This window comes from Myotis yumanensis, unplaced genomic scaffold (genome assembly GCF_028538775.1).
Source record: "Myotis yumanensis isolate MYYU_CA2020_CCGP unplaced genomic scaffold, mMyoYum1.0.hap1 SCAF_11, whole genome shotgun sequence".
NCBI lineage: Eukaryota > Metazoa > Chordata > Mammalia > Chiroptera > Vespertilionidae > Myotis > Myotis yumanensis.
The window spans coordinates 29431656-29457981 of NW_027223762.1; the positions used below are offsets into that span (position 1 = coordinate 29431656).

The window sequence follows — 26326 nt, forward strand, 5'->3', positions numbered from 1 at the left end:
TCAAATGGTCACTTAGGCATATACATATATATATATATATATATATATATATGGCAGGGAGGCCCAAGGAAAACCAAAAGATTTGGTCTCCAATTAATCTAATTACTAAGAGAGTGGACTCCTACAAACCTAAATATTTCTCTTCCTACCTCCTCCCTTACCTAACTATTAGGACAATATTCACTTTGAATATCCAAAGAAATGTATGGCAAATGATATGTTCAAGATGAGGGTGGGATGGAATGCCCATAGCCAGAAGTACTTTCAGTGTCACCTGACAATTCTTGAACTAAAATTTAACTTTACAATAGTCACATTTGGTTTTCAACTAAAAACAAGGGAAACTATAATACTGTTATATTCTATATACCTCTTAAGTTACTTATAATTAAATGGTAATTGCTTATACAGTATTTTTTTCTTAAGAATGTACTTAACACTTCCTCAATTTCACCTGCTTTCTCTAAATCAAAACAAGTCCACCATCAATTAGTCAAACACTTTCCATCTCATATCTAATCTTTTAAGATCTAATAGCCCGACGGGAATGGATCATTGGTTGAGCATTGACCTATGAACCAGGAGGTCACAGTTCAATTCCTGGTCAGGGCAAATGAGGGCTTGATCCACAGTAGGGGGCATGCAGGAGATAGCAGATTGATGATTGTCTCTCATTATGATGTTTCTATCTCTCTCTCTCCCTCTCCCTTCCTCTCCAAAATTAATTTAAAAAATATTTTTTAAATAAAAAAATCTAATATTGCTTAGCAAATCAACAAGTAGTCATTTTTCACAGCCAATTCACAGAAATTGGGGTCAAGATAATTTATCATAACAAATGTATATAAATAAAGTGTAACATCATCATCAATGATGTAGCATTAACATTGATTTTCTATTATAATCACTTTTTTTAAAAAGTATGCCTCTATGCCAAGTGTTAAGAAATTGTCTGGCCCTGGCCGGTATGACACCAGAGCACCGAAAAGTTGCTGGTTCCGTTCCAGGTCAGGACAAATGCCTGGGCTGCGGGCTCCATCCCAGGAACCGTACAGGAAGCAGCTGATCAATGTCTCACTCTCACATCGATGTTTCTCTCTCTCTTTAAAAATCAATTTTTTAAAAAAGTCTTAAAAAAAAACAACACCTAGCTTTAAAAAAAAAAAAAGTTGCCCTAATCCTGACCACTTGTGTAAAAAGAGCATGCAAAACTGCTGTGACAGCAAGTCTAATCAATGTGAACGAAATAGTTTTTAAAATTGCTTAAAAAAAATAACAAGTTTCCAAGAAGAGATCATTGCAGCATAGACAACTTTTCATTTTTTAAAAAATTTGATTTTAGAGACAGAGAGAGAAGGGGAATGGGGAGAGAGACACATTGATTTGTTCCACGTATTTATGCATTCATTGGTTGACTCTTGTGTGTCCTGACCGGGGACTGAATCCACAACCTTGGCATATTGGGACGCTGCTCTAACTAACTGAGCTACCCAGCCAGGGCCACAGAGACAAATTTTAGAAGAAACATGATTATAGACATTAATAAAAACCAACCACCTAGTCGCTAATTTCCAATAAAAGTTAAAGTAGAACTTGTTTAAAAGCACATAAAATGATCCTTAAATACTGTGTTAAAAATCATTATATCTGAAATCAATAAAAATATATTTCAAAGAAATCACTGTAAATACCATATTAATAATCATTGTTTATTAACAAAACTGTAAACTATTTTAAATTTCAACAGATCCTCAGAGCAATTACTTGTATCATGTTAAATTCTGTAGCTAGAGCTCAATCTGTGGTTACTACCAGTAACTTAAGTTTAGACGTATGGCCACATGTATCAAACTCCTAACAGAGGTTAAGAACATGTTATTGCCATGTGTTGAAAGGGGATCAAAAGATTTAACTGTATCTTAAAAATAAGAGCACCAATTCAAATGCCATGAAGAACAAGTACCAGAAAAGGTAGACATATAATGTCTCCAGAGGCAAATTAATATGAAAAATGATTTAATCCCCTTAGAACAATATACCTAAAAGAAAAATATACTTAAAAAAATATTTTTAAAAAGTAAAATGAGTTATACAGGCCCAAACTACTCATATACAAACATGTAAACCTTTAACACCAAACAAGTCTGAAAACTGGTAGTGATAAGACTAAATAAACAAATTTACATACATAATTCAAATATGAATTGCCCATGCCCATTATGTAAAAACTAATCTATGCATAATCCCCCTCACATTTTGTTAGTAGCAATACCCTTCCTTAGTGTGCTGCCTACATTTGTAACTTGCAATATGCTACTCCAATTAAGCATATGGAACTTTGTTTTGTGAAATAAAACCATGCCAATTAAGATTCAAATGCTTCTTTTATGAAGTAAACAAGAAGCAATTCTTATGTTGCACATATAAGTTCACAACTACCTAGCTCTTTTCCAATGTTGATCTTTCTACTGTATAAAAAACATCTACATTGTTTCTCCAGTAGAAAGTACAAACAGATGAGGGTGACGAGTCTTTGCCCCTGAAGCAAAAGACAGAAAGACAGGAGGAGGAAGGGAGGGAGGGAGAGGAAGATAAGGGAAAAGAAGAAGGGAAAGGAGAAATTTAATAATCCTTGTTCCAAACAATAAAACTCGTTTAAAAGCGTGTTGCCATACATTGTCCTCTAAAGCAGTGGTTTCAAGATAAACACATTAAGGCACATGAGTTTAAGACCTGAAACACAAACTGTTGGGTAGAGATCAACCAAAGGACTTATATGCAAGCATATAGGCCTAACCAATGGACACAGACAATAGGGGGGTGAGGGCATGAAGGGGGGGGGGGGGGGGGGTAACGTGGGGATAAGGACACATATGTAATAACTTAATAAGAAAATTTTAAAAAAAGACAAACTGTTAACAAGTGAAGCATCTTTCACTTTTGATTATAAAAATAGTATTCTAAAATTAGTAAGAACACATGCAGCCAGCTGACAAAATTGTTTCAAAATGTGTCAGAACACATCTAAGATGAAAATACTCAAAATACCAATTTCAAAAGTATGCCGTATTAAAGGGCCCTTTAAGGAATTTTCTGTAATAAAGTGTTTGTAAACTCATAATTTTATTTCTTGACTATAAACACTTGCTATACTAGTGTGCTAAATATAATCTTATTTAGAAAAATACATTTTAAAAATGTTTTAAATGATTCTCCCTTAGAAATTCAGTAGACAGAGGAACAGAAAGCAAAAGTACTATCATATAACTTCTCCACTATTCTCTATGTAACCTTTCTGCTTAAAGAATCAGGGCTACCAGGTTCCTCTGATTTTAAAATCAAGGCTAAGTGTGGCCCTAGCTGGGCATCTCAGTTGGTTAGACTCGAGCATTGTCCTGATATACCCAGGCTGCGGGTTTGATTCCCAGTCAGGGCACATACAACAATCAACCACCTAGTATTCTTTCTGACCCCTTCAAATTGGAACACATTACCATTTTAAAAAGGGGATGCAGCAATAGAGCTCCATTTCACAACATGTGCTGTTTAGTGGAGGTTCACAGCCTTGTGTGTGAGCAGTCCAAGCCACTGGACCAATATGGTTCACTCATCTGCCTACAGCATCAATTTTAGCCAAGAGACATATAGGGAAGAATTTTTACTTAAGGAAACATTACCTAATAAGCCCTACACAGGGAAAAAACACATAATGATTTGGATACTAGAAGACCAGTGTCTTAGAGATTTAAAAACAGGAAAAGAGAAAGCAAAGAGTGCTGGACCAGTGATAAGAAAAGAGGAGGGACTGATTAATGAAGCAGAAAATTTTTGATTGTCTGGATAGAAGATAAGAGGCGGCAAACCCAGGCCCTTTAACCATATAAAGGGAGCATTTGGGAAATGCATGGGGCATTTTTAATTATCACGATTATTGGGGCAGAACCCAAGTATAGTAGATACCCTGCAATTCATGGAATAGCCAGACAAAACAAAAAATTGGTGCAAGACCTTCAAATATCCTACCTAAAAGTTCACTGCTTTAAACATTTAGTATTTTTTGCATAGTTTTAATGAACATTGATTCTTCTGGGAATACAACCAATGTAAACTGAACAAGGCTATACTACTTCGTTTTGTTGAAAATTTTATAAGGGGTTATTCATTATTCCGGAAGGAAGGAAGGAAGGAAGGAAGGAAGGAAGGGAGGGAGGGAGGGAGGGAGGGAGGGAGGGAGGGAGGAAGAAGGAAGGAAGGAAGGAAGGAAGGAAGGAAGGAAGGAAGGAAGGAAGGAAGGAAGGAAACATACATCACATCATCATGGCAATTGCAATTGCAACACCTGATTTGTCAATACCATTGCTGTTGCATACAAATATGTAACTAAGATTGTTTTAACAGTCTTGGAATAAAGTATCATTACTTTGGCAATTAGCAGACACATAAAACACAAGGATGTAGAATTTCATTGATAATTTTTTGTTAAAATGCTGTAAATTATTGTAAACCTTTTTCATATGGCACAAAGGGCAATTTATCTTATGAAAATTATATATTGACATTATTTATTCATTTTGGCATTGCTTGTTAGTTTTCAATCTTACTCTGATATTCTCCCCAGAAGTCTACTGAACAAATTCTTTCTGCCTTCACATATTAATGTTTCTTTTACCAATTCATCCTTTGCCTCTAATTTCTCACATGTAGAAATGGTTAAAAACAATGTCTCCTGATACAAAATAACTACACCAAGATCATTACATAAAAATTATGACACTATGTTACAAATAAGGCCAGCAGATCCGTGAGAATAGAAACTTCCTTTTTTCTTAGTTCAGTAGCCTGAAATTAAAGTTATTTCCCTTTCTCTACCATCATACTTAATTAAATCTTATGTTATTATTTATCCTGGCACTAGCTTTTATTTTAATGTCCACTCATAATGCTATTCTTTCAAGTTCTTGTACTTCTTATACAGAATACTGTTTGTTCTAACCTTTTTTCTTTTAAATCCAAACTTACTCATCATAAGTAGATGCAAAATCTGAATACCATATTGTGTCTCTTAGTGTAATAATCTGCATGCTTCAAGCATACAGGTGGGGCAAAAGTAGGCTTGCAGTTTTGAGTATATGAAACAGAGCATATTTTTGTATTACTATTAATTATTTTCCATGCAAACAACTGTAAACCTACTTTTGCCAACCCTGTACTGTTTTCATAATAAATGACTTTCCTATTATTTCTCTTCTGTGATGAAGACATTTATATTTACGTCACTGAGTGTAGATAATGAGCATAGATAGGTTATACTACCTACAAATTTCATTTAAAATAGTTAACTACAAAATAGAAAAGGGGATGCTGAGCCTGTCAGAGTTGAGAATCACTGCTTTAAACAAAGCGACAATTTCCACAGAGACAAAATGTTTCTTTAAAACACCAAGAAGAGCCATGGTAAAACTTTTAAGAGGTTTCCACAGGGGCAAGGATGATGTGAAGCTTCAGGAAAAGGCACGGTAATAAGCACAGGGAGGAACTATAAGCACTGACTGACACTTAGTGATAAGCTCTAACAAAACTTCCAGGAAAACAGCTGGTATGACTTGAAGAGGAAAGCCACACAGGACCTGGAAGGAAGTGGCTGCCTTTGCAAAGGTAAACTGCCAGGGCAAAAGTGTGAAACTTAGTTATGAAGAAGCAAGGAAATAACATATTAAAGAAGAAATTGTCTTAATTTACCAAAGACTTTCAGAGGCAGCCCAAAAGAATCAGCCAGGAAATTCTCAGAAAGAGAGCTGGTTTTGAACACAGTTTAAAGGTCCCTGAAATCTATGAAATGGTGATTCTAGTACACACTTCAATGGGCTCGTATTTTAAATATACCCAATCCAGTCTATGGCATGCTCCTTCAAACAAAAACTCCTAAGGAACCTTTACAACACGGCTTTTATGTTAAACTTTGGGTTTTCATATTATTTATACAAACATTTGAACATTATACCATTTAGTTTCATGATAAATTTTCTAGTTTTATGACTGAAAAATGGGTTTCCTTGTTTTAATACATGAAATCTTCATGAAATAAATGACTTCTGACCACTCTATTTGTGATCACTCCCCAAAATCCAATTAGGGCCTAAGTTCAGGATCAACTATGGTCATTTTCTTTTTTATTCTTTCCATTTACATCATTTTACTATTTACTTACCTATTACCCAAAAGCTCTTAAAACCTGCCATCTGCCATGATTTTTAAAAAATTCTACAAAAAAGACTGCTCACTTAAGTGAAGCCTGAGGATTAATCATAGATTAAATGAACTGAACTGGGGAGGCTACAAGAAGTAATAAGATAATGTCAACATGTGTAGGATTGAGAGTGAAACCACAGAAATCAATCATTAAAGAAGACTGATCATTAAAGAATCATTAAAGAATTTTTAAAAGCAAAAAAGGAAAATAACTAAAAGAGCAGTTAATTCAGAATAAAATACAAAACGTACCAAAATTAGAGATCTGGAAGAGTCATGATACATGTTCAAGCAGCCATAATCAGCCAGAGATTTATAAGCTTAGTATGTCTAAGCACTAGTAGAAAATAACATAAACTAGGGACTGTACATTGAATAGTTTGTGCTCTCAGAAAAGTCAAACAGTAAAACTGATGCTTCTTCTACTGGGTATGTATGCCCCCTGGAATATGCAAAGCTCCTCTTCTTAAGGCATTCGTTGTACTTGAAGAATTAAAACACATGTGGATGTTTTTTGAAGAATGCCAAATATGTATTACTTTTAATGACAAGATAATAGATTTTCAAACAAAATCTCTTGCTTTCTTTGGCCATTATGGTGATGTTAGCTGTTAGAAATACTTTGGCGGAAAATTCTTAAGTACAGCTTCAGATATAGTTTAAAGAGGGCAAAAATTAATTTAGGAGTTAAGTTACATGGAATTGAATATATTAAAATGTACATTTGCTAGCTTATCTCAACCCAGTATTTCTCAACTAAGATCAAATCCCTAAAAGTCCCCCAATGCTCCCAAAGAAGTTCTTTAAATGGAAATACTTACTTAGGAAACCAATTTAATCCTAGGTGCTCTGTCTTGGAATACAATATTCTTTCCACCATGTCATAAAGTGGTCTCCAAGGTAACTCCAAATCATCTCTTGAAAGAAGTTCCTTTTTCCTAATTAGGAAAGGTAAACACATATATATGGATGTGTGCAAAGGTGTGTGTATATTACACATACTACTCAGGGAGGACAACTGTTAAATGCTGCTGTCATCACAGTAGGTTTTGCTTTTCCTCATCCAGTGCAATTCACTGGCAGAATATAATATAGTAGGGAGTAGGAAGAGCAATGCACCAAATTCTTGCTGCTGCTCAAACCTCAAAGAGCAATTGGTAAAAGAGGGCATTTACATTGTGCCACCATCACTATAGGTGAATTTCATATTTTCCCACACTATCTGTCTTCACTTAAAGTTTCCAGCATTGTGACTGGTACCCTGGGATAAGCAGAAGAATAAATGATCCCTATATTCTCAAGGATCTCAAAACCTATATAAGAAAAGATAATTAGTATAAATAAAATAATCGGACAACACAGAGTTCAATGTGTGCTAGAGAAAAGAAAGCTTCATGGAGGAGATGGAATTTTAATTAAAAGGTTAATTAACTCATGATTTAAACTTATAAAGTTCTCGCCCTAGCCTGTTTGGCTCAGTGGATAGAGCATTGGCCTACGGACTGAAGGGTCCCGGGTTAGATTCCAGTCAAGGGCACATGCCTGGGTTGCGAGCTCGATTCCCAGTAGGGGGCATGCAGAAGGCAGCTGATCAGTGATTCTCTCATCATTGATGTTTCTATCTCTCTCTCTCTCTCCCTTCCTCTCTGAAATCAATAAAAACATATTTAATAAATAAAATCTTCCCTAAAATCCCTAAAATCTTGAAAAAATCTTGAAAAAATCCAAAATCATAGGAAAATTGACTTACTTTAACAAGTTGATCAAGAGACGGGCAAATCCCTGCATCATGCTGATTTCCAGTTTTGGAATTGATACCAGCTCATACAATAACTTGACAAAAAGAACATGATCTTCTTTGCTAAATTTTCTCCCATAAAGTCGAATATATCTGCAAGAGAAAAAAATCAATATAGCCTTTAAAAATAGGTATGGTGACACATCCATGTTCCTTGCAGCAGTATTCACAACCGCCATGTGGAAGCTACATAAATATCCATCAACGAATAAATGAATTTAAAAATGTAGTATGCACACACAACAAAATATTATTCAGCCTTTAAAAAGAAGGAAATTCTGACATATGCTACAACATAGATGAGCCTTGAGGACATTATGCTAAAAAGTGAAATAAGCCCATCATAAATATAATACTACAGGAGTCTACCTATATGTAGTATTTAAAATAACCAAAATCATAGAAACAGAAAGTAGAATCATGGTTGCCAGGGATAGGGATGAAAGGGAAAACAGGGAGTTATTCAACGGGTATACAGTTTGAGTCATGCAAGATGAAATAGTTCTAGAGATCCATTGTATAACAATGTACATATTGTTAACAATACTGCAAGGGCGGGGGGGGGGGGAAAAAGGATACTTATGTAATACCCTTTGTAATACTTTAAGAGGAAAAAAAAAAAAAAAAAAAAAAAAAAAAAACAAATTAGGGTTCTCTGTATTATATAAGGCTCCCTCTATTAAAAGTGTCAGAAGTGTTCATTCAATATTAAACAACAAACCAATAAAAAGCCCTTGTTAAAAAAAAAAAAAAAACAATACTGTACTGCACACTTAAAAATTGTTAAGATAGTAAATGTATACTTCTTGCAAAACTATGTACTGTGACAGTATTCCAGATGTATTTGATGTTAATCATTTTATATCCACTTATTGTTATGAGGAAAAGAATTATTCTGTATTTTCATTAAGATTGCCAAATAAGTATTTTTTTATCAAAAGGCTTCAAGTCTCATCAACATTTAATAATCAATGAAAAACATGGCTGTCTTGCCCTGGCTGGTGTATTCAATGGTTAGAGCGTCAGCACATGCACAGAAGGGTCTCGGGTTCGATTCCCAGTCAAGGGCACATACCTGGGATGCAGGTTCGAGCCCCAGCCCCGGGTTAGGGTGCATGGTGGGGGGGAGGGGACACACGCGACCAATTGATATGTCTCTCTCACATGGATGTCTGTCTGTCCCCCCCGCCGAACCCTTCCACTCTCTCTAAAAATCAGTTGAAAAAATACCCTGCAGTGAGGATTAACACCAAAAAAAAAAAAGGAAGACAAAAAATATTGCTCTTATTGTTACATGGTCTTAACTGGCCTTTGGTCATAAGTTACCTCAAAAAAGTGTCTCTGCCCCTTCCTACCCCACCTGGGCACATGCCTAGGTTGCAGGCTTGATCCTCAGTAGGGGGTGTGCAAGTGGAGGCAGCCCATTGATAGTTCTCTCTCATCCATGTTTCTGTTTCTCCCTCTCCCTTCCTCTCTCTCTAAAAATCAGTAACAACTTTTAAATTATCTATGTTTCTATCTCTCTCTCCCTTCCTCTCTCTAAAAATCAGTAAAAACATTTTAAAAAAAATACTGGGAGTATTATATGCAATAAAGTTGTTTCGCCTGGCCAGGTGGCTGTTGTTTGAAGCTCAGCACATACACCCACGTCACACACACACACGCATTCGATTCCTGGGCAAGGCATATACGCAGGCTGTGGGTTTGATCTTCAGTCAGGACAAGCATGAGAGGCAATCAATTGATGTTTATGTCACACATTAATATTTCTCTCTCTCTTTCCTCCCTTCTTCCTTCTCTAAAAATCAATGGACATATCCCAGAGTGAGGATTTAAGAAAAAAAGAAAGAAAGAAAAAGCTGTTTCCAAAAAAAGGTAATTTAAAAACAAAATATTGAGAATAAAGACTAAGAATCTTCACTTTAAAAACAATTCCAGTTCGTTTTCTGTATATTTAGGTTCATTCCTTTTTCCAATTAATTTTCATGTTATATTTTAGGACAAAGAATTACTATTAGATGCCTCAACATACTTAGAAAGCTTGGTAACAGTCATGCATGAACTTCTGAACAGACTATTTACGCTATCCTCCCACAAAGGTGGGGGGGGGGCACACCGAATAACAGTAAAGGGTAACATAAAAGCATTTTTCAACTGCTTCCTCCTAACCACCTTATAGTGTATTAATCAACCATTTTAATTTTTTTTATAATTAAGGGGCTTTTGGCTCAATTTTTTAATTTTTTTAAACATTTCTTTTTTAAGTATTTTTTTTATTGATTTCAGAGAGGAAGGGAGAGGGTGAGAGAGATAGAAACATCAATGATGAGAGAATCATTGATTGGCTGCCCCTTGCACACCCCCCACTGGGGGACCGAGCCCAAAACCCGGGCATGTGCCCTTGACAGGAATTGAACCTGAGACCCTTCAGTCTGCAGGCCGACGCTCTATCTACTGAGCCAAACCAGCTAGGGCTTAAACGTTAAATTAAAGTAAAATTAGCATCATTTCAGAGAAACATTAAGACTATTTTTAATTATAAAACATGCAAGACACTTGGCAATGATATTTAATCTTAAGTAAATGTTTTATTTGGGGTAGTTCCACTCAAAAGACAAAAGATGGAATTTTAACTTGAAAATTTAAAAAGCCAGAAAGAATGTAGTATATTCAGGGGTGGTAATCCAATATGGAAAGTCACCCCAGAGAAAAGATGGCCGAGTTTCTTTATTCTGAAAATATAATAAACAATAAAGGCGAGATGAAAGGTTCTGCCCTCACAGGACCAGTTGCAAAAGAGTGTGCAGATTTGTGGCCTGGGATTGCATGCCATGCCATGCTGTAGCCTTGCATGATTCTCCGATGTATTTGTAAAGAGAAAAAAAACAATTAAGTGTTATTTCCTCTAAACAAAACAAATAAACAAACAAAAATCCACACCAGAATTTAAATATTTTAATTGAAAGCATTTAAAAGTATTTATGGATCACTTTTTTTAAAAGATCCACCTATCTAGCAATAGACCCTAAGTAAAAATTTAGGATATCAAAGTCAAAATACCAAAATTTTCACTGCACATCTGTAATAATAAAAATTTCCTGAAAAAAATCTAAACAGTCCAATAAGCGAATGGTTTGTTAAATTGTAGTTTATGCCTTTAGACTATAATGCATTCATATATCTTAACAAAAATATCCATTATCAAAGACTGCTAAAATCCTACTTAATACAGCAAAGGAGTCAAGTTATGTGGTTCTCACTAGCAATAATGACACACACTAGAATGTAAATCACAATTAATTGCAATGGATGTTTAAATCCATTAAATTCATAATGATACTAAAAACTATAAATACAAACAAAAGAATACCCCACAAATCTCATTTTTGAAGAATGCTAGGTAACCAAGACATGATCATCTTAAATACTGATAAATAAAGAAAACCATTCAAGTACCTATCTTGCCTCTCATATAGGAATTGTACCTCAGGATAAGCTCAAGCTAATTAGGATGAATGCTATCACCCTTTTACAATCTCTAATGCATATAGGATGGCTACTAACTCACAGAAAGAAAGATGTAGGGCTATGTATCTCCTGATGAAAGTATGTGCTGAATAACAGCAACAAATCAATTACTGTGTCTAATATTTCCATCTGACTTGGACTGAAGGTAATCATTAAAAAACTGACTTTAAAACACACAAATGGGAGACCGGGAAGATGGCGGCATAGGTAAACACCGGAGACTGCCGCCGTGGACAACCACTTCAAAAATACAACTAAAAGTCGGAGCAGACATCAACCAGAACCACGGGAAGGCTGGCTGAGGAGAGTCTCTTCAACTAGAAGCAAAAACAACAGCATTCCGACGCTCAGCGGAGGCGCAGTGTGGAAAATTTAAAGGTACGGCGGTGCGGTGGTGAGGGTGCGAGCGCAAAGCGGGCTGGCGGCTGAGGGCGCGATTGTCGTTTTCAATCAGGAGCGAGTCTCAGACTCTGGGCTACAGATCCGGGCGAGTCTCTAGGGACCCAGACTCAAACGGGAGAAGCGGGACTGTCTGGCTACGGCCCCTCCGAGGTTTGCAGCGGTTGTTGGGACAGAGAGGCAGAGCCCCTGGGGACGGACTGAGAGCGGCCATAGCTGCTCCCTCCCCCCGCCCTGTTGAGCCCGCCCCGCCCAGGCCCTGCGCACAACCATTTGCCGACCGCCTCAGGCAAAGGCTGGAATAACGCCTCCCCAGAAGACAGACGTTTTCCATACAGCTGATTCCTACAGCCAGTCGGCCTGGTGGTCAAATCCCTCTAGTGTTAACTACAACAATTAAGGCTTGGCTAGAACAAGACTGCGCACAGAGACCACAAGGGGGGGCACCAAGAAAGCATATAAGATGCGGAGACAAAAAAACATGACAGAAATGGAAGATATGGAGCTAAGAATCGCAATTTTGAGGGCTTGCCATAAATTTGTGCAGAGCCTCACGAAAACTAATGAGACCCTCGATGCTACAATAAAGAAATTAGAAAGTAAGCATACACGGACTGAAATAAAGAATATTACACCCAATAGCAGACCAGAGGAGCACAAGAATCAAACCAAAGATTCGACAAAAAACACCCAATTGGAAAAGCAAAATGAAAAAAGAATCCGAAAGTGTGAAGATAGTGTAAGGAGCCTCTGGGACAGCTTTAAGCGGTCTAATATCAGAATTATTGGAGTGCCAGAAGATGAGAGACAGCAAGATATTGAAAACCTATTTCAAGAAATAATGACAGAAAACTTCCCCCACCTGGAGAAAGAAATGGACTTACAGGTCCAAGAAGCGCAGAGAACCCCAAACAAAAGGAATCCAAAGAGGACCACACCAAGACACATCATCATTAAAATGCCAAGAGCAAAAGACAAAGAGAAAATCTTAAAAGCAGCAAGAGAAAGAGGCTCAATTACCTACAAGGGAATACCCATACAACTGTCAGCTGATTTCTCAACAGAAACTTTGCAGGCCAGAAGGGAATGGCAAGAAATTTTCAAAGTGCTGAATACCAAGAACCTACAACCAAGATTACTTTATCCAGCAAAGCTATCATTCAGAATTGAAGGTCAGATAAAGAGCTTCACAGATAAGGAAAAACTAAAGGAGTTCATCACTGCCAAACCAGTATTATATGAAATGCTGAAAGGTATCCTTTAAGAAGAGGAAGAAGAAGAAAAAGGTAAAGATACAAATTAGGAACAACAAATATGCATCTATCAACAAATGAATCTAAGAATCAAGTGAATAAATAATCTGATGTACAGAATGAACTGGTGATTATAATGAGTCAGGGACATAGAAAGGGAATGGACTGACTATTCTTAGGGGAAAAGGGGTGTGGGAGATGCGGGAAGTGACTGGACAAAAATCATGCACCTATGGATGAACTCAGCGGGTGGGGAGTGAGGGTGGAGGGTGGGGTGGGAGCTGGAAGGAGGGGAGTTATGGGGGGAAAAAAGAGGAACAAATGTAATAATCTGAACAATAAAGATTTAAAAAAAAAAAAAACACACACAAATGAAAATTTAAGCTTACAAAACTATGCCTTCTTTTCAATCTTCTGTGAACACCTGATCATAAATTAGTCAACAAAGAAAAAACTCAATTCTAACATGTGAACATTATTATAGCCAAAAAAAGTCTGATTATAATAGAATTAGAAAATATCAAAGTGTAACAAAATTTAAAAATAAAATCAGTTAAAAACATGCATATGAATCTGATTAAACAGCCAATCTCCAGACTTAAGGCATTCCCTCTCCAAAGGGCACGTTCTTTAAAATCAGGTTCGCAACAATAATGACTATCCTTATTGTTTTCAGCATTATTCTGAATCTAGATTAAAGAGTAAACTAGGTAACAAAAGATAGAATAGTATGGTGTCAATGCTATGACTATACCTAAAACATCCAAAACAACCAACTAAAAACAGTTTTAGACTACATAAGAAAAGCTAGTGTTTTTTAAAAGCAACAACCTTCCTGTATGGCACCCAGAAAAAAATAGTGCTGGTTGAAGGAATATTGTTCCATTCATTCTTAATACCAACAACAACAAAAATTAGAAATTTCTCTAAAAGAAATGTATAGGAGCCCTGGCCAGGTAGTTCAGTCGGTTAGAGTGTCAGCCCCGATATGCCAAGGTTGTGGGTTCGATCTCCAGTCAGGGCACATGCCAGAAGCAACCAATGAATGCATAAATAAGTGGATCAACAAAGCGATGTTTCTCTCTCTCTCCCGGTCCCCCCTCCCTCCCTTACTCTTTCTCTTCATCTCCCTTCTTTTTGCAGCGGGAAGGCCAGGGAGGGTTGGGGGGCAGGAGGGAGAGGGGTAAGAGATCAACTGAAGGACTTGTATGCATGCATATAAGCATAACTAATGGACATAAGACATAAGGGAGGGCAGGGGATTGTCAAGGGCGGGGGAAAAAAAGAGGACACATATGTAATACCCTTTGTAATACTTTAAGCAATAAAAAAATAAAAATAAAAATAAAAATAAAAACAAAGAATCCACTTCCAAGGTGAAACAAAACAACAACAAAAAATAATAATAATAAATTTTTTAAAAAACCCACATTGTTTAAAAAAAAGAAATGTGCAGGAATTACATTTTAAAACAATAAAATTGACTGACATGTAAAATATTTGAATAAATGGTAAGATAAGGATTGTTTTTAATGTCTTAATACCTGACAGTTAAGGCTAAACGACAATATTTAGGAAGGAAAACTACCATGACCAGTGAAATTCCTGAACTCTAAATTTTAATTTCAGACAGTAACTTCAACTCTTCCTTCTACCAAAATAAATATCACACATTTTTGCTGTAGCTATATCAGTTCCAGTCTTTTCTTTCTGTTCCTAAGGTGTCACCAAATAGGAAAATAAAAAAAAGGCAAAATTAGCAGAGAAAACTAGAGGATCAGGAATTAATTACTTTGACTAAGTCCTTCATCATTACACATAATATTGAAAATGCAGATAACAGCTAGAAATAATAAGTGAATGGTTAAAATGAAGAGTTTTCTCATAAACCCACCTCTCTTCTTTTCAAACAGCATTTCTAGAGCAAATGACAGGTACAGGATGACAGTTACGACTCAAGTAGTTCCTTTAGGCCAAGAACTCACAAATCAGATGTGAGGAGACACATACTTGGCAAACGAAATATACAGAAATAAGAGGACAAATGAAGTATTAGAGTTTTGATTCTTTCAAAGCCAAAGTTTCACCAAATATAGTGATCACTGAACTGAAAAAAGATTAGAAAGCTGTCATCACTCTGAATAGGCAACCCAAGGCCAAGATAATCTAAGGATTTGGGGAAAGAGGCTCAGGAGACATTTCCAGGTAGAGGAACAGAGCAAGAACAGGGTACTTCTGTGGCAACGTGATACAACCAACAGAATGTTTCTTATTTCTCCATTTCCCCTCCAAAGAGGTCGGCTGAGGATCAAGAAAGGGGATATACTATCACAAACAAACAAACAATAAAGAATATTAATTCCAAGTGACTGCTGGTATGAAACAAAGGCAAGTCGGCTGCTATCTAAATACAGGATGTCTATGTTTCCATTCTAGCTTGCTTTGCAACTCTCAACATTATAATAGCTTTGGATAGACAGATTTATTGATTTCAACACAGTAGCCAAGCAAGCAGGAAGAGCATGGTTCTACGAGATTGCTGAGAATTCAAACTGCTCTGTTAGTCTCCTGGGCAAGTCATATAATCTCCTAAGTATATACGTAAAACCTGGGTGTCCTCACAAAGCTATGGTGATGGACAATTGATTAACATACATGAAAAACATTCTAATTTAATTGTTCTAGAATGGGGAGAAGGGGCTCCAGGTCCCAGGTTGTTGTTTTCTTAAATTAAATTTACTGGGGTGACATTGTTCAACATGAACATATAGGTTTCAGGTGAGGATTTCTATGATACAAGACCTGTATATTGCACCATGTGCCCACCACCCAAGGTCAAATCTTCTGTCACCATATATTAGGACCCCCTTCTCCCCATCAGTGGTTTTTTATAAGCTTCCCAGACGTCTCACCACGTTTGGGAACCACTGCCCCTTAGCAGATTGACTAGACTCGCAATGGTGGGCAAACTGCGGCTCGCGAGCCACATGCGGCTCTTTGGCCCCTTGAGTGTGGCTCTTCCACAAAATACAGACTTCTGCGCACGGCCCACGAAGTTTCAATCGCACTGTACATGCGCGCCCACACGTGGTATTTTGTGGAAGAGCCACACTCAAGGGGCCAAAGAGCCGAATGTGGCTCGCGAGCTGCAGTTTGTCGACCACTGGACTAGAGCATAATACATGCTTTTAAAAAATCTACTTAAGTCATTAAAAATGTAATATTAATATAATCTGTTACAATTTATATTTATTTATATGCAAAATAAATCTTAAAAAAATTAAAAAATCTTGAGATGTTTGCTTAATATATAATTATTTTCTTGTGAATTATTTGTTCATATCCTTAGGAATCGATCTATCCTTTAAGACTCCCTCCTTCATGAAGTCTTCCTTCACTCCCAAACTAAAGTGCTACCTCTGTCCTCTGTCCCTTAATAGCTTACACCAAACTCTGAGTATTTTTCATATTCTATCTCATACTATAGTTATTTATGTACACATTACTGTATTTCTTTAGATGACTGAAAGACATGTGGTGGCAGGAACCACCTCTCTACAACATCTATTTAACCCTCAGCTCTAACCAGAGATGAAACAAGGTAGACATTTTTTCAACAGATTGAATATACAAGTATACAAACAGCTCGCCAGAGCTAATTCTATTTTTAAAAAGGAAAAAAAAACAACTTTCAAACAATAAATACTTGACCAAATTGCCTTTAAAACATTAAAAGTAGGTTTCCAAAACACATTAGAAAACAGGTCTCTCATCTTTATCATGTACAGTATTTCTAACGGGAGGCTCCATATGGGCAAGGAGGCCTGAGGTGTCCATGTCTCTGTATCCCCATCCACCTCAGGTTGAACAATGCTCACGTGGCGTTTCAGCATACTGTATTTCCTGACACTCAAATTGACATGATAATTTTAGAGTAATGAAGTCATTCACTATTAACATCTAATAATAATGTGTCTATTCATTTCTCCCCAGTTGGTTCTCTCTGGAGGCATGTATTTCTTTAAGTGGGCATCCATTTCTTAAAATGCTTTACCGAGTGTCATTTAAAAGCCAGGTATTGGCAACAAGCAATCTATAGATATAAAAAGCCAATGTCCCTAATGACCGGAACCACCAAACAACTGGTTGCCATGAGGTGGCACTGACCACTTCTTAGTCCCTACGCCCCTCCCGTGAGCGTGGATGGGGCGGGACTGGGGACTGGCGAGCGGGCTGAACTGCTGACATCTTGATCCCTCCTCCCGCCCGCAGGCTCCAATGGATCAGCGATGGTGAACAGGGGAATCAGGGTGGGTGGCGGGAGGACTGGGCTGGCTGTCAGGCTGTTGGGTCACCAGCTCATCCCCAGCTGCGGGTGGAGAGGGGGGCGGGCCTCAGGCCTGCGGGAAAGCAGGCACTGGCAACTTCACCTCCATGCACGTGTGCCAGGCTGGCTGCTGATGGAACGCGCTGCCTGCTCGGGGCCACTCACGCAGGAGTGGGTAGGTCTCGGGTGAGCCCCACAGCCTCTGTTAGTGCCTCAAGCCCCAGCAGCAGTGGCAGTGGCAGTCATTCTGCCATTATAGCAACAGGTCATTCCCTCCCCCTGCGGCTTCATCCAGAAGGACGTCCGGGCTAATTAGCATAGTATGCTTTTATTAGTATAGATTATTATAGATAAATGGGTGTGGTGATATGATCTGAACTACAGAAAGAAACCTGTAAAAGCAGAAGCTTTCATATTGCTTGGCCACAACCCACAGTAATAAACACACACACACACACACACACACGAAACAAAAGTCATAACCATTCCCCCTTATTTACTTCCAAATTCAGTCTAATAATTCTAATTTAGTTCACCAACCAACAGATAAAACCTCCCCAAGGAAACAACAACTAGGTCAAGACCTACTAAATTATATATATATATCCCCCCTTTGGTCAGAATCCATAATTTGAAAAATTCTGTATTAAACACACTCACAAATGAACAGAGATAAAACAAACAAACAAAAATGGTGAAGCCCCACAAGAAAAAGCAAACCACAATGTGAAAGTCTTAAGATATTTGTCTGTTAAATTATGAATTTTTTAAAAGATTACATTTCTGAATCATTCCTGGATTTGTTAAACGGTAATTTTTCTCCTGCCACACACATAATGGGGGCCTCTTTTTGTTATATTGACAGAAACTTGACAACATTTTATTTATTGGGATCTCTAAGTTACCTACCTTCCCTCAGAACACAAGCTGTCCCAACTAACCTTTTCAGGAATCTGCCCAAAATATAAACACTCATATGCAAAACGCTGTCTTCATAAAATGTCTAGCTTTTTAAAAATATATATTTTTATTGATTTCAGAGAGGAAGGGAGAGGGAGAAAGATAGAAACATCAATGATGAGAATCATTGATCAACTGCCTCCTGCATGCCCCCGGCTAGGGATGGAGCCTGCAACCCGGGCATGTGCCCTTGACTGGAATCGAACCCTGGACCCTTCAGTCCGCAGGATGACGTTCTATCCACTGACCCAAACCAGCTAGGGCAAAATGTCTAGTTCTTTTTTTAAAAAAAATATTTTATTGATTTTCTACAGAGAGGAAGGGAGAGGGATAGAGTTAGAAACATCAATCAGCCGCCTCCTGCACACTCCCCACTGGGGATGTGACCACAACCAAGGTACATGCCCTTGACCGGAATCGAACCTGGGACCCCTCAATCTGCAGGCCGACGCTCTATCCACTGAGCCAAACCGGTTAGAGCAAAATGTCTAGTTCTTAAAAAAGACTTAATCCTTCGTTTAAAAAAAGAAATTGTCAGACAATGAAATGAACAGCTCAAAGATTACCAACACATTCCATTTAGACTGTATACCATTAGGTTACAAAGCATTTTTAACAATTCTTAAGCCATCTCCAACTTATTTAAACTACAATACTATTCTCAAACCCATTTCATAGCTGCAATAGTGTTCTTAGCAAGAGAAAAGGCCTTGCCCTGGCTGGTAATTCAGTTGGTTAGAGTGTCACCTCCATACAACAAAGCTATAGTCAGGGCACATATAAGAAGCAACCAGTGAATGCATAAATAAGTGAGACAACAAATGGATATTTCTCTTTCTCTCTCTCCTCTCTCTCTCTCCTTTTTTTGCTCTCTCTAAAATCAATAAATGTATTTTTTATTTTTTTAATATATAGTTGATGGATGATTCTAGCCTTGCATTACTATTTTCTTTTTGTTATTATAGTAAACATTTCACTGAACAACTATGGCAAGTATAACTCATTCATACAACAAATTTAGGAACATTTGCCATCACAGGGATTTGTTCCTTGTTGTCCCTGAAAAAGAAATTTTGGGCACATTAGACAAACTTTCCAGTGAGTTTTAATGATAACGTTTCACTTTGATATTTAAAAGTACCATTCAATGTAATTTGAAAACTCCAGACTTGAGCAAAGCCCCAACCAGAGGATGACAGTCTCACTGAGCTTGAGAGGCAGAAGTGGGTGTTCTGGGGAACATGCCCTTCACAGGAATCAAACCCGGGATCCTTCAGTCCATGGGCTAACACTCTATCCACCAAGCCAAACTGACCAGGGCTTAAGAAATTTTTTTAAAGGGGAAAAGCCTTTATTATATTTTTAAACTCTAAAATTTGGGGTCTAGGTATTATGAAACAGGTGATGACCACTACCAAAATTTTAGTTCATCTAACTACATTTTTAATGCTAAATATTTAATCACACAGTGAGATCTCAGTCAAATTTGCTGATACAATCAATATAATCAGCTTTCTTCTCTAATTAACTTTGGGTTGGTTATGAAACACAATTTCTTCCATAACCAAAATGTTTCTCTCCACTTCTTTGGTTAAAAATATACTTTTGAACCCAGTATTAAATGCTTTCAGTTTTCTTTTATATATATATGTATTTTATTGATTTTTTTACAGAGAGGAAGGGAGAGAGAGAGGGATAGCAAGTTAGAAACATCGATGAGAGAGAAACATCGATTCAGCTGCCTCTTGCACGCCCCCTACTGGGGATGTGCCCGCAAGCCAGGTACATGCCCTTGACCGGAATCGAACCTGGGACCCTTGAGTCCGCAGGCCGAGGTCGACGCTCTATCCGATGAGCCAAACCGGCTAGGGCAATGCTTTTAGTTTTCAAACAAAAAAGAGCTAATTCTATTATTACTGAGGACCTATGAGTGTATATGCCACTGCACTAAATGCTGGAAGCAGAGGAAAGGTGGTAAATACGGACGGAAGACGCTGACCTGAAGAAAGCGCACAGCAGAGGGAAGATGTGTACATGAGGAATAGAAATGCAGGAACAAGGGATCAAGAGCGAGTGCACTACAAGGAAAGAAATGCTGAGCATAGGCCAAATATGGAAGTAGCCAACCTCAAGATTCCAAATGAGAATATTTATAGTATGTGCTGCTTTTAACATTCCAGTCATAATCCCAGTAAATGTAAAGGTTTTCTGTTGTTTGCTCACTGTTGCTTTTATTACCATGTTCTCGGCTTGCTGTTTACACAGTAAGAATGAGATATTTGATCTAATTTTCTGCAAAGATTAGAGGGAAACAGGTTTGGATTTCGTATTGGGGGAGGAGGATTCACCAGAAATAAGTCTGCTTATTAGAAAGTTAGCATCTAGGTCCCACAATGAGGACAGGTTTACAAGTTGCGCACTTGTTTACTAATAAATAAGCATCCTTTAAAAAACAAGAATCTGCCATCATTTCACTTCAATTACGAACACGCAGTTCAAAAAAAAATTTTTTTACACTGCAAAAACAAATGTTTTAAAATAATGTTTTGCTGAAACCGGTTTGGCTCAGTGGATAGAGCGTCAGCCTGCGGACTGAATGGTCCCAGGTTCGATTCCGGTCAAGGGCATGTACCTGGGTTGCGGGCACATCCCCAGTGGGAGATGTGCAGGAGGCAGCTGATCGATGTTTCTCTCTCATCGATGTTTCTGGCTCTCTATCTCTCTCCCTTCCTCTCTGTAAAAAATCAATAAAATATATTTTAAAAATATAAAATAAAATAATGTTTTAAAAACTGTTTTTAAAATGTTTTTTAAAAATGTTTTAAATATATTCGGATCTTAGAACTATGGTACTGCTGTACTAATTTTTTTTTTTTTTTTACTAACTTCCCTTTCTCAATGTACTGTGTTAAAATGCACTAGTCAGAATGAGAATTTTTTTTTTAAAACCAATTAACTTTAGAATTCATATTTTTCCAAATTTCTTGATGGAGTTACACACCTTACCTAGTCTGTCCCAAATAAACAAAAATGTGACAAAAAGCAAGAGCACACTGGAACTCCCTGGGGGTGGAAATCTTTCACTGACACAGCCAAAAAGTGCCATCCACACAAGGCACTCAGAAAATAATCTGTTCAAAGACTCCTGAATACAACTTTGTATCCAACTATCTATTAACCCTAACAACATAAGTGTCTGTGTTTTTAAAGTGAAGACAATTCAAGGGAGTCCTTGTTACCCCAGAATTTATTCTATATCTCCAAAGTTGGGGCGGGGGGGAGGGGGGAGATGAATGTCTTAATATAAAAATGTTCATTAGTAAGCTATTTTTAAAACTGTCCATGAAGTCTGTCTGTAGTCAACCTTAGACAAAACAACACAAATGAAATGAAAACTTAGAAGTAAAATCACAAATTTTGCAAAAACGAACTTCATGAGGTTAATTGAAGTGGCAATGGATTATTGCTGAATTTTTTTAACTTTGATAATGATGGGTACAGAGTTCATTTTATTGTCTTCCTTTGTGTATGCTTGACAGTTTCCATAACAGAAAAAAATGTCTAAACAAAAAGAATATTAGAAAGCTGTTCAAATCATACATATTGACAACTGAGATTCTGGCAGAAACACACAGTTAACTAGTGAAAGCTGATAGGGTGTTTTGAAAGAATGATTAAGAGAGGTCCCTGGAAAAAGGGAAGGGCCCCAAGTATGACACTGTTATGAAAAATCAAATGTGTGCATGTGTAGGGATAGAGCAACCAATTGATGTGTCTCTCTCACATAGATGTTTTTCTCTCTCAACGTCTCTCCCTCTCCCACTCTCTAAAAATCAATGAAAAAATATCGAGTGAGCATTAAAAAAAAAGTTAAAAATAAAGTGTTAATTTTAAAAAAAAATGTGAAAGATAACTTACTGTGTGTGCTATTATACAACTTTATCAGAAAAATTCATGTCCCCCAAGTCACTTAATTCACTTATTTTGTTCTTTTCTTCGGAAAAACAACTTTCTCACTACAAAGAAATTTTGGTTCCCATTTTGCGTGTGGTCATGTAATAAAAACAAATCTTTTCTACTACTTTCTCCAACTGTTTCTCCCTGACAAATATGGTAATTTGTCAAGATTTCAAGATTCTTTTACAACAAAAAAGCGCTTGTATTTATTGTAATTTCAATACTCAAACATTAGATACCCTATTAAGTACATCATGTTACCAGGCAACTGAGGTTCAGTGGATAGCATTTCTACTTTCTTCCCCAACAGAGATGATATGAACTTGGGCACTCCAGTGTTCACATGATTACTTTCCACAAGAAAGTCAGTTTATTTGATAACTCACATCTTGACTAAATGTAATCCATTATGTGGTTTCAAATGGGAGAATCCAATTCCTGTCTAGGAGGAAGACTACAGACTGTTCTTAATAATAAAACAAGGGAGCTACAGTTTCATTAACAAATGAAATGATTTCACAGTTTAATACAGTCATTTCATTGTAAAACAGTACAGAACATAACATTTTATTATAACAAACGAGACATTTAAATTTGCTTCATAATACACCAAGCCCACTTCACTAAAATAAAAATTCTGTGAAAGAAAGAACCAATCATGAATGGAGTAAGCTTGTAGGAAATAGTAGCCCATTCACTAATTGTTCCTCCTTTTGCCCTTCCTTCAGGCCAATTTAAAGTAAGGGAGAGCTAGCTGGAAAGGCCCTTAGAGACTAGTCCAGTGATTTTTTTTTTTTCTTTTCAAACAGTATGTTTTGGTGCCCTAAGTAGACATCAGGGGTTCAATGAAGTGTCACAAAGAAAAAAATCAGTGTGGTCTTATTTGGCCTGAGGAATCCAATTCTGTGCTTAAGATTTTGCTTAAGACCACTGCTAAAGTCTGAAGCACCGCTAATAGTCTATACCCCCATTTTCCAAAAGAGGACTCTAAAGCTAAGAGAAGTTAGGCAAGACTGAGATGATAATGTTGGTGGCAAAGCCAGGTATAGATAACCTGAGGTCTCAGGACTAGGCCTCAGTGCCTCTCAGGAAAGGTCTAGAAGGGCAAGGGAGAAAAAGCAAGTTTCAAGATGACCTTTCTTCAATTCCATTCTCTACACTGGCCACACCAGGAATCACCAATACTCTTCACTCAGTGTCCATGAGCTATCTTTACTATTGTTCTCCAAAGACCACCAAGCTAGTTTGTGTGCCTCTCGTGTCGCCTCCCTTCTTAGAAAATGGCCCTGTGATATGTTATGCCACATGATCTCTTGAACAGGTTCTAATACTTTAAACTGTGTGCAAGAAGTTGTGTCATATTACAGGACCAATTTTTAAAATACACAGAAGTAAGCTTTCTTCACAGAGATGCTAGACAGACCCAGAAGTCTTGAAATGGACTGAAACAGAATTACAGTAACTACTCAAATGAGGTAAAAAGTCAAAAAAGGAGAGTCTGAGTGCCTCTCAAACCAGAACTCTACCCCACCCAGGTCTGTGATGGCTAGATTAGGGGTGTACACTTCTGGTCAGGGACCCACTCCCAATGCCTCTGAACAGCACTTACATTCAGCTCTTCTTTAGGAATGTACTTGATACTTTATAAACTGCTCACGGTCCTGGTAGTAAGATACACACTGGCTCATTTGAAGCTCTACAGGATAAACCTTTAACAAGATTTTAAACCAATCTTTTCAATCAAATCCACAAAGATTGAGCAGGCCCCAAAACAGTACAACCTAGAAGTTCCCTTCAGATAAAAAATAACATAAAATTACAGAGCACTGTTTCTCAGGAATTATTTAATCCAAACCCCTACTTCTCTTCCAAGAATACTGAAACACATGATTAAAGTAACTTTGCACAGTCACAGAGCTAGTGGGAGAAATTAGATTTTATTTTCATTACTACTTTCCACTCTTCTACAAAGTACTAAATATGATCACTACTCAGCTATCGTCACATGTTCTGGCATCATTTAGATGTAAACTTGTGCAACACATACAAGGCTTAATAAACAAGCACAGATATAAACAGGTCACCTTAACATGACTTAGGAGAAAAAAAAATTCACCCAAGATCACAACATGTCCCACCAAGTTCAAAATGTCTCATAGCGTAATCCTAAGAATCAGTTTCCAGCATTTAACCACTGTCCCAAAATAAAATACTGATAGCATTTCTTGCTGGTAATTTAGATATAAATGGTTTTAGGTTCATAGGTTATTAAGCCATATTACTGCGATCTTGCCCTAAACACCAAGGACGGTGTCCAATGTATTTCTAGCCTTTCTTAGGCAAAAGCTACTTATACCTAAATAAGCCAAAAATAATAAAACCTTAGGTGATAATTTGCCAAGTTCAATACATGTCAGAAAACAATGCTTCACTATGCGTGTATAGGTTCTAATCTAGATTCATAAATCCAAATTAGACATGCATTCACACATTGGTATATTTATATATTGTGCGTTTAAAAGCAGTTGTTTGTGTCCCCCAAAATGGTTCTTCTCAGGCAAATCTAATCCAAGTGATTAAAGTGGGGAATTACTGGAACTGACAGAGTAACCATCTTTACTGTGCCTGAGTAACAAACAGCTAGGAGACGCACTTGAAAAATCATGTTAATTCTAAAAATGTATAAAGCATTCTTCTATTCTGACTAATAGTGGTTCTTCTCCCCGTTGTGCCCCGCCCCCCCTTTCCCCCACGCAAGTCTCCTATGGATCTGAACACCATAAATTTGACTCTCTAAGCAAAAGGAGAGCTGTTAACCTTGACATTTTATGGTCACTCTTTAAAAGAGCAACTTGTGTTTTATTTTTTGCTTTTTAATTAAAAAGGTAATTACTACTACCACCACCACCACCACAACCTGAAGTGGACGTGAGAAATTTGTCAGAGACTCCCTAATAATAGCCATAATCCTGGGAGGAAATGTAAAAACTATTTCATTACAAAACCCTGAGTCATTACCCAGTTCACTCAGCAGATGTGGATAAACAGTGGGTAAGTGACATGTCTTATGTGTTCAACCATTCATACCCCCAATGCATGAACAGATTTCGGGTCCAGTGAACTAAACAAGATACAACAAAATCTTTTTTTTTTTTTAAGTTTTTCTGACACAGTGAAGATGCCCATCTGGCAAATAAAGTCTCTAACCTGCCTCCCAGCAACTGTATTTTTGCCAGTCTTCCCCTAATGTCGGTTGCACTTTAGTTCGCAGCCAGGTTATGCCAAAAACAAATAAATAAAAGTAACAAAAGAACAGAACTCCTGAAACTGACATCGGCAATCGACATCCATCTCAGCGACTCAAAATTCACACACGCCCGATCGATCGCAGTAGCTTCCAGGACAGCCTGACAGCTCGCCCCTCCATCGATCTTCCCCAGCAGCATTTCCAAGCAGGAGCAAGAGACACTTCCCCTCCGTCCTAGGACTCACCTTTCTCCACATTAACGTCTAGGATACAGCCCCCGTGTGCGCGGAAAGCTGATTTTAAGCCCATCTTTCCCATCAAACCCACAAAGACTGAGCAGCCCCTCCTCCCCCAAAAAAGTAGAACTAGAAGTCCCCTTCGGTCTCCTTCCCATTCAGAAAGTTACTAGACGCGAAGGGAGAGCTAGGAAGCGGCGGCGATCGCGGGGGGGAAACAAGAGCCGGAGGAACTGCCAGTCAAGAGCTGCTCCCCCAAGGACGAGTCCTCCTTGCACCCCGACCCCCAGGAGCACAGTCCCCGGGGACCCCGCCGGTCGGCAGACAACAATCCGAACCCTCGGGGGAAAGCACAGACAGGGAGGGCGAGGA

General features: G+C 37.8%; 1 protein-coding gene across 2 annotated transcripts in view; it reads right to left on the bottom strand.

Moving 5' to 3' along the window:
* Window positions 1-26326, bottom strand: part of PSME4 (proteasome activator subunit 4) — an 89480-nt gene that overhangs the window by 62666 nt on the left and 488 nt on the right. For both annotated transcript variants that reach the window (XM_070429217.1, XM_070429218.1), the window contains exons 2-3: window positions 8000-8140; window positions 7071-7187 (exon numbers count right to left, since the gene is read on the bottom strand). In XM_070429217.1, the coding sequence (XP_070285318.1) occupies window positions 7071-7187; window positions 8000-8140 (258 nt within the window). The remainder of the gene's footprint in view (window positions 1-7070; window positions 7188-7999; window positions 8141-26326) is intronic.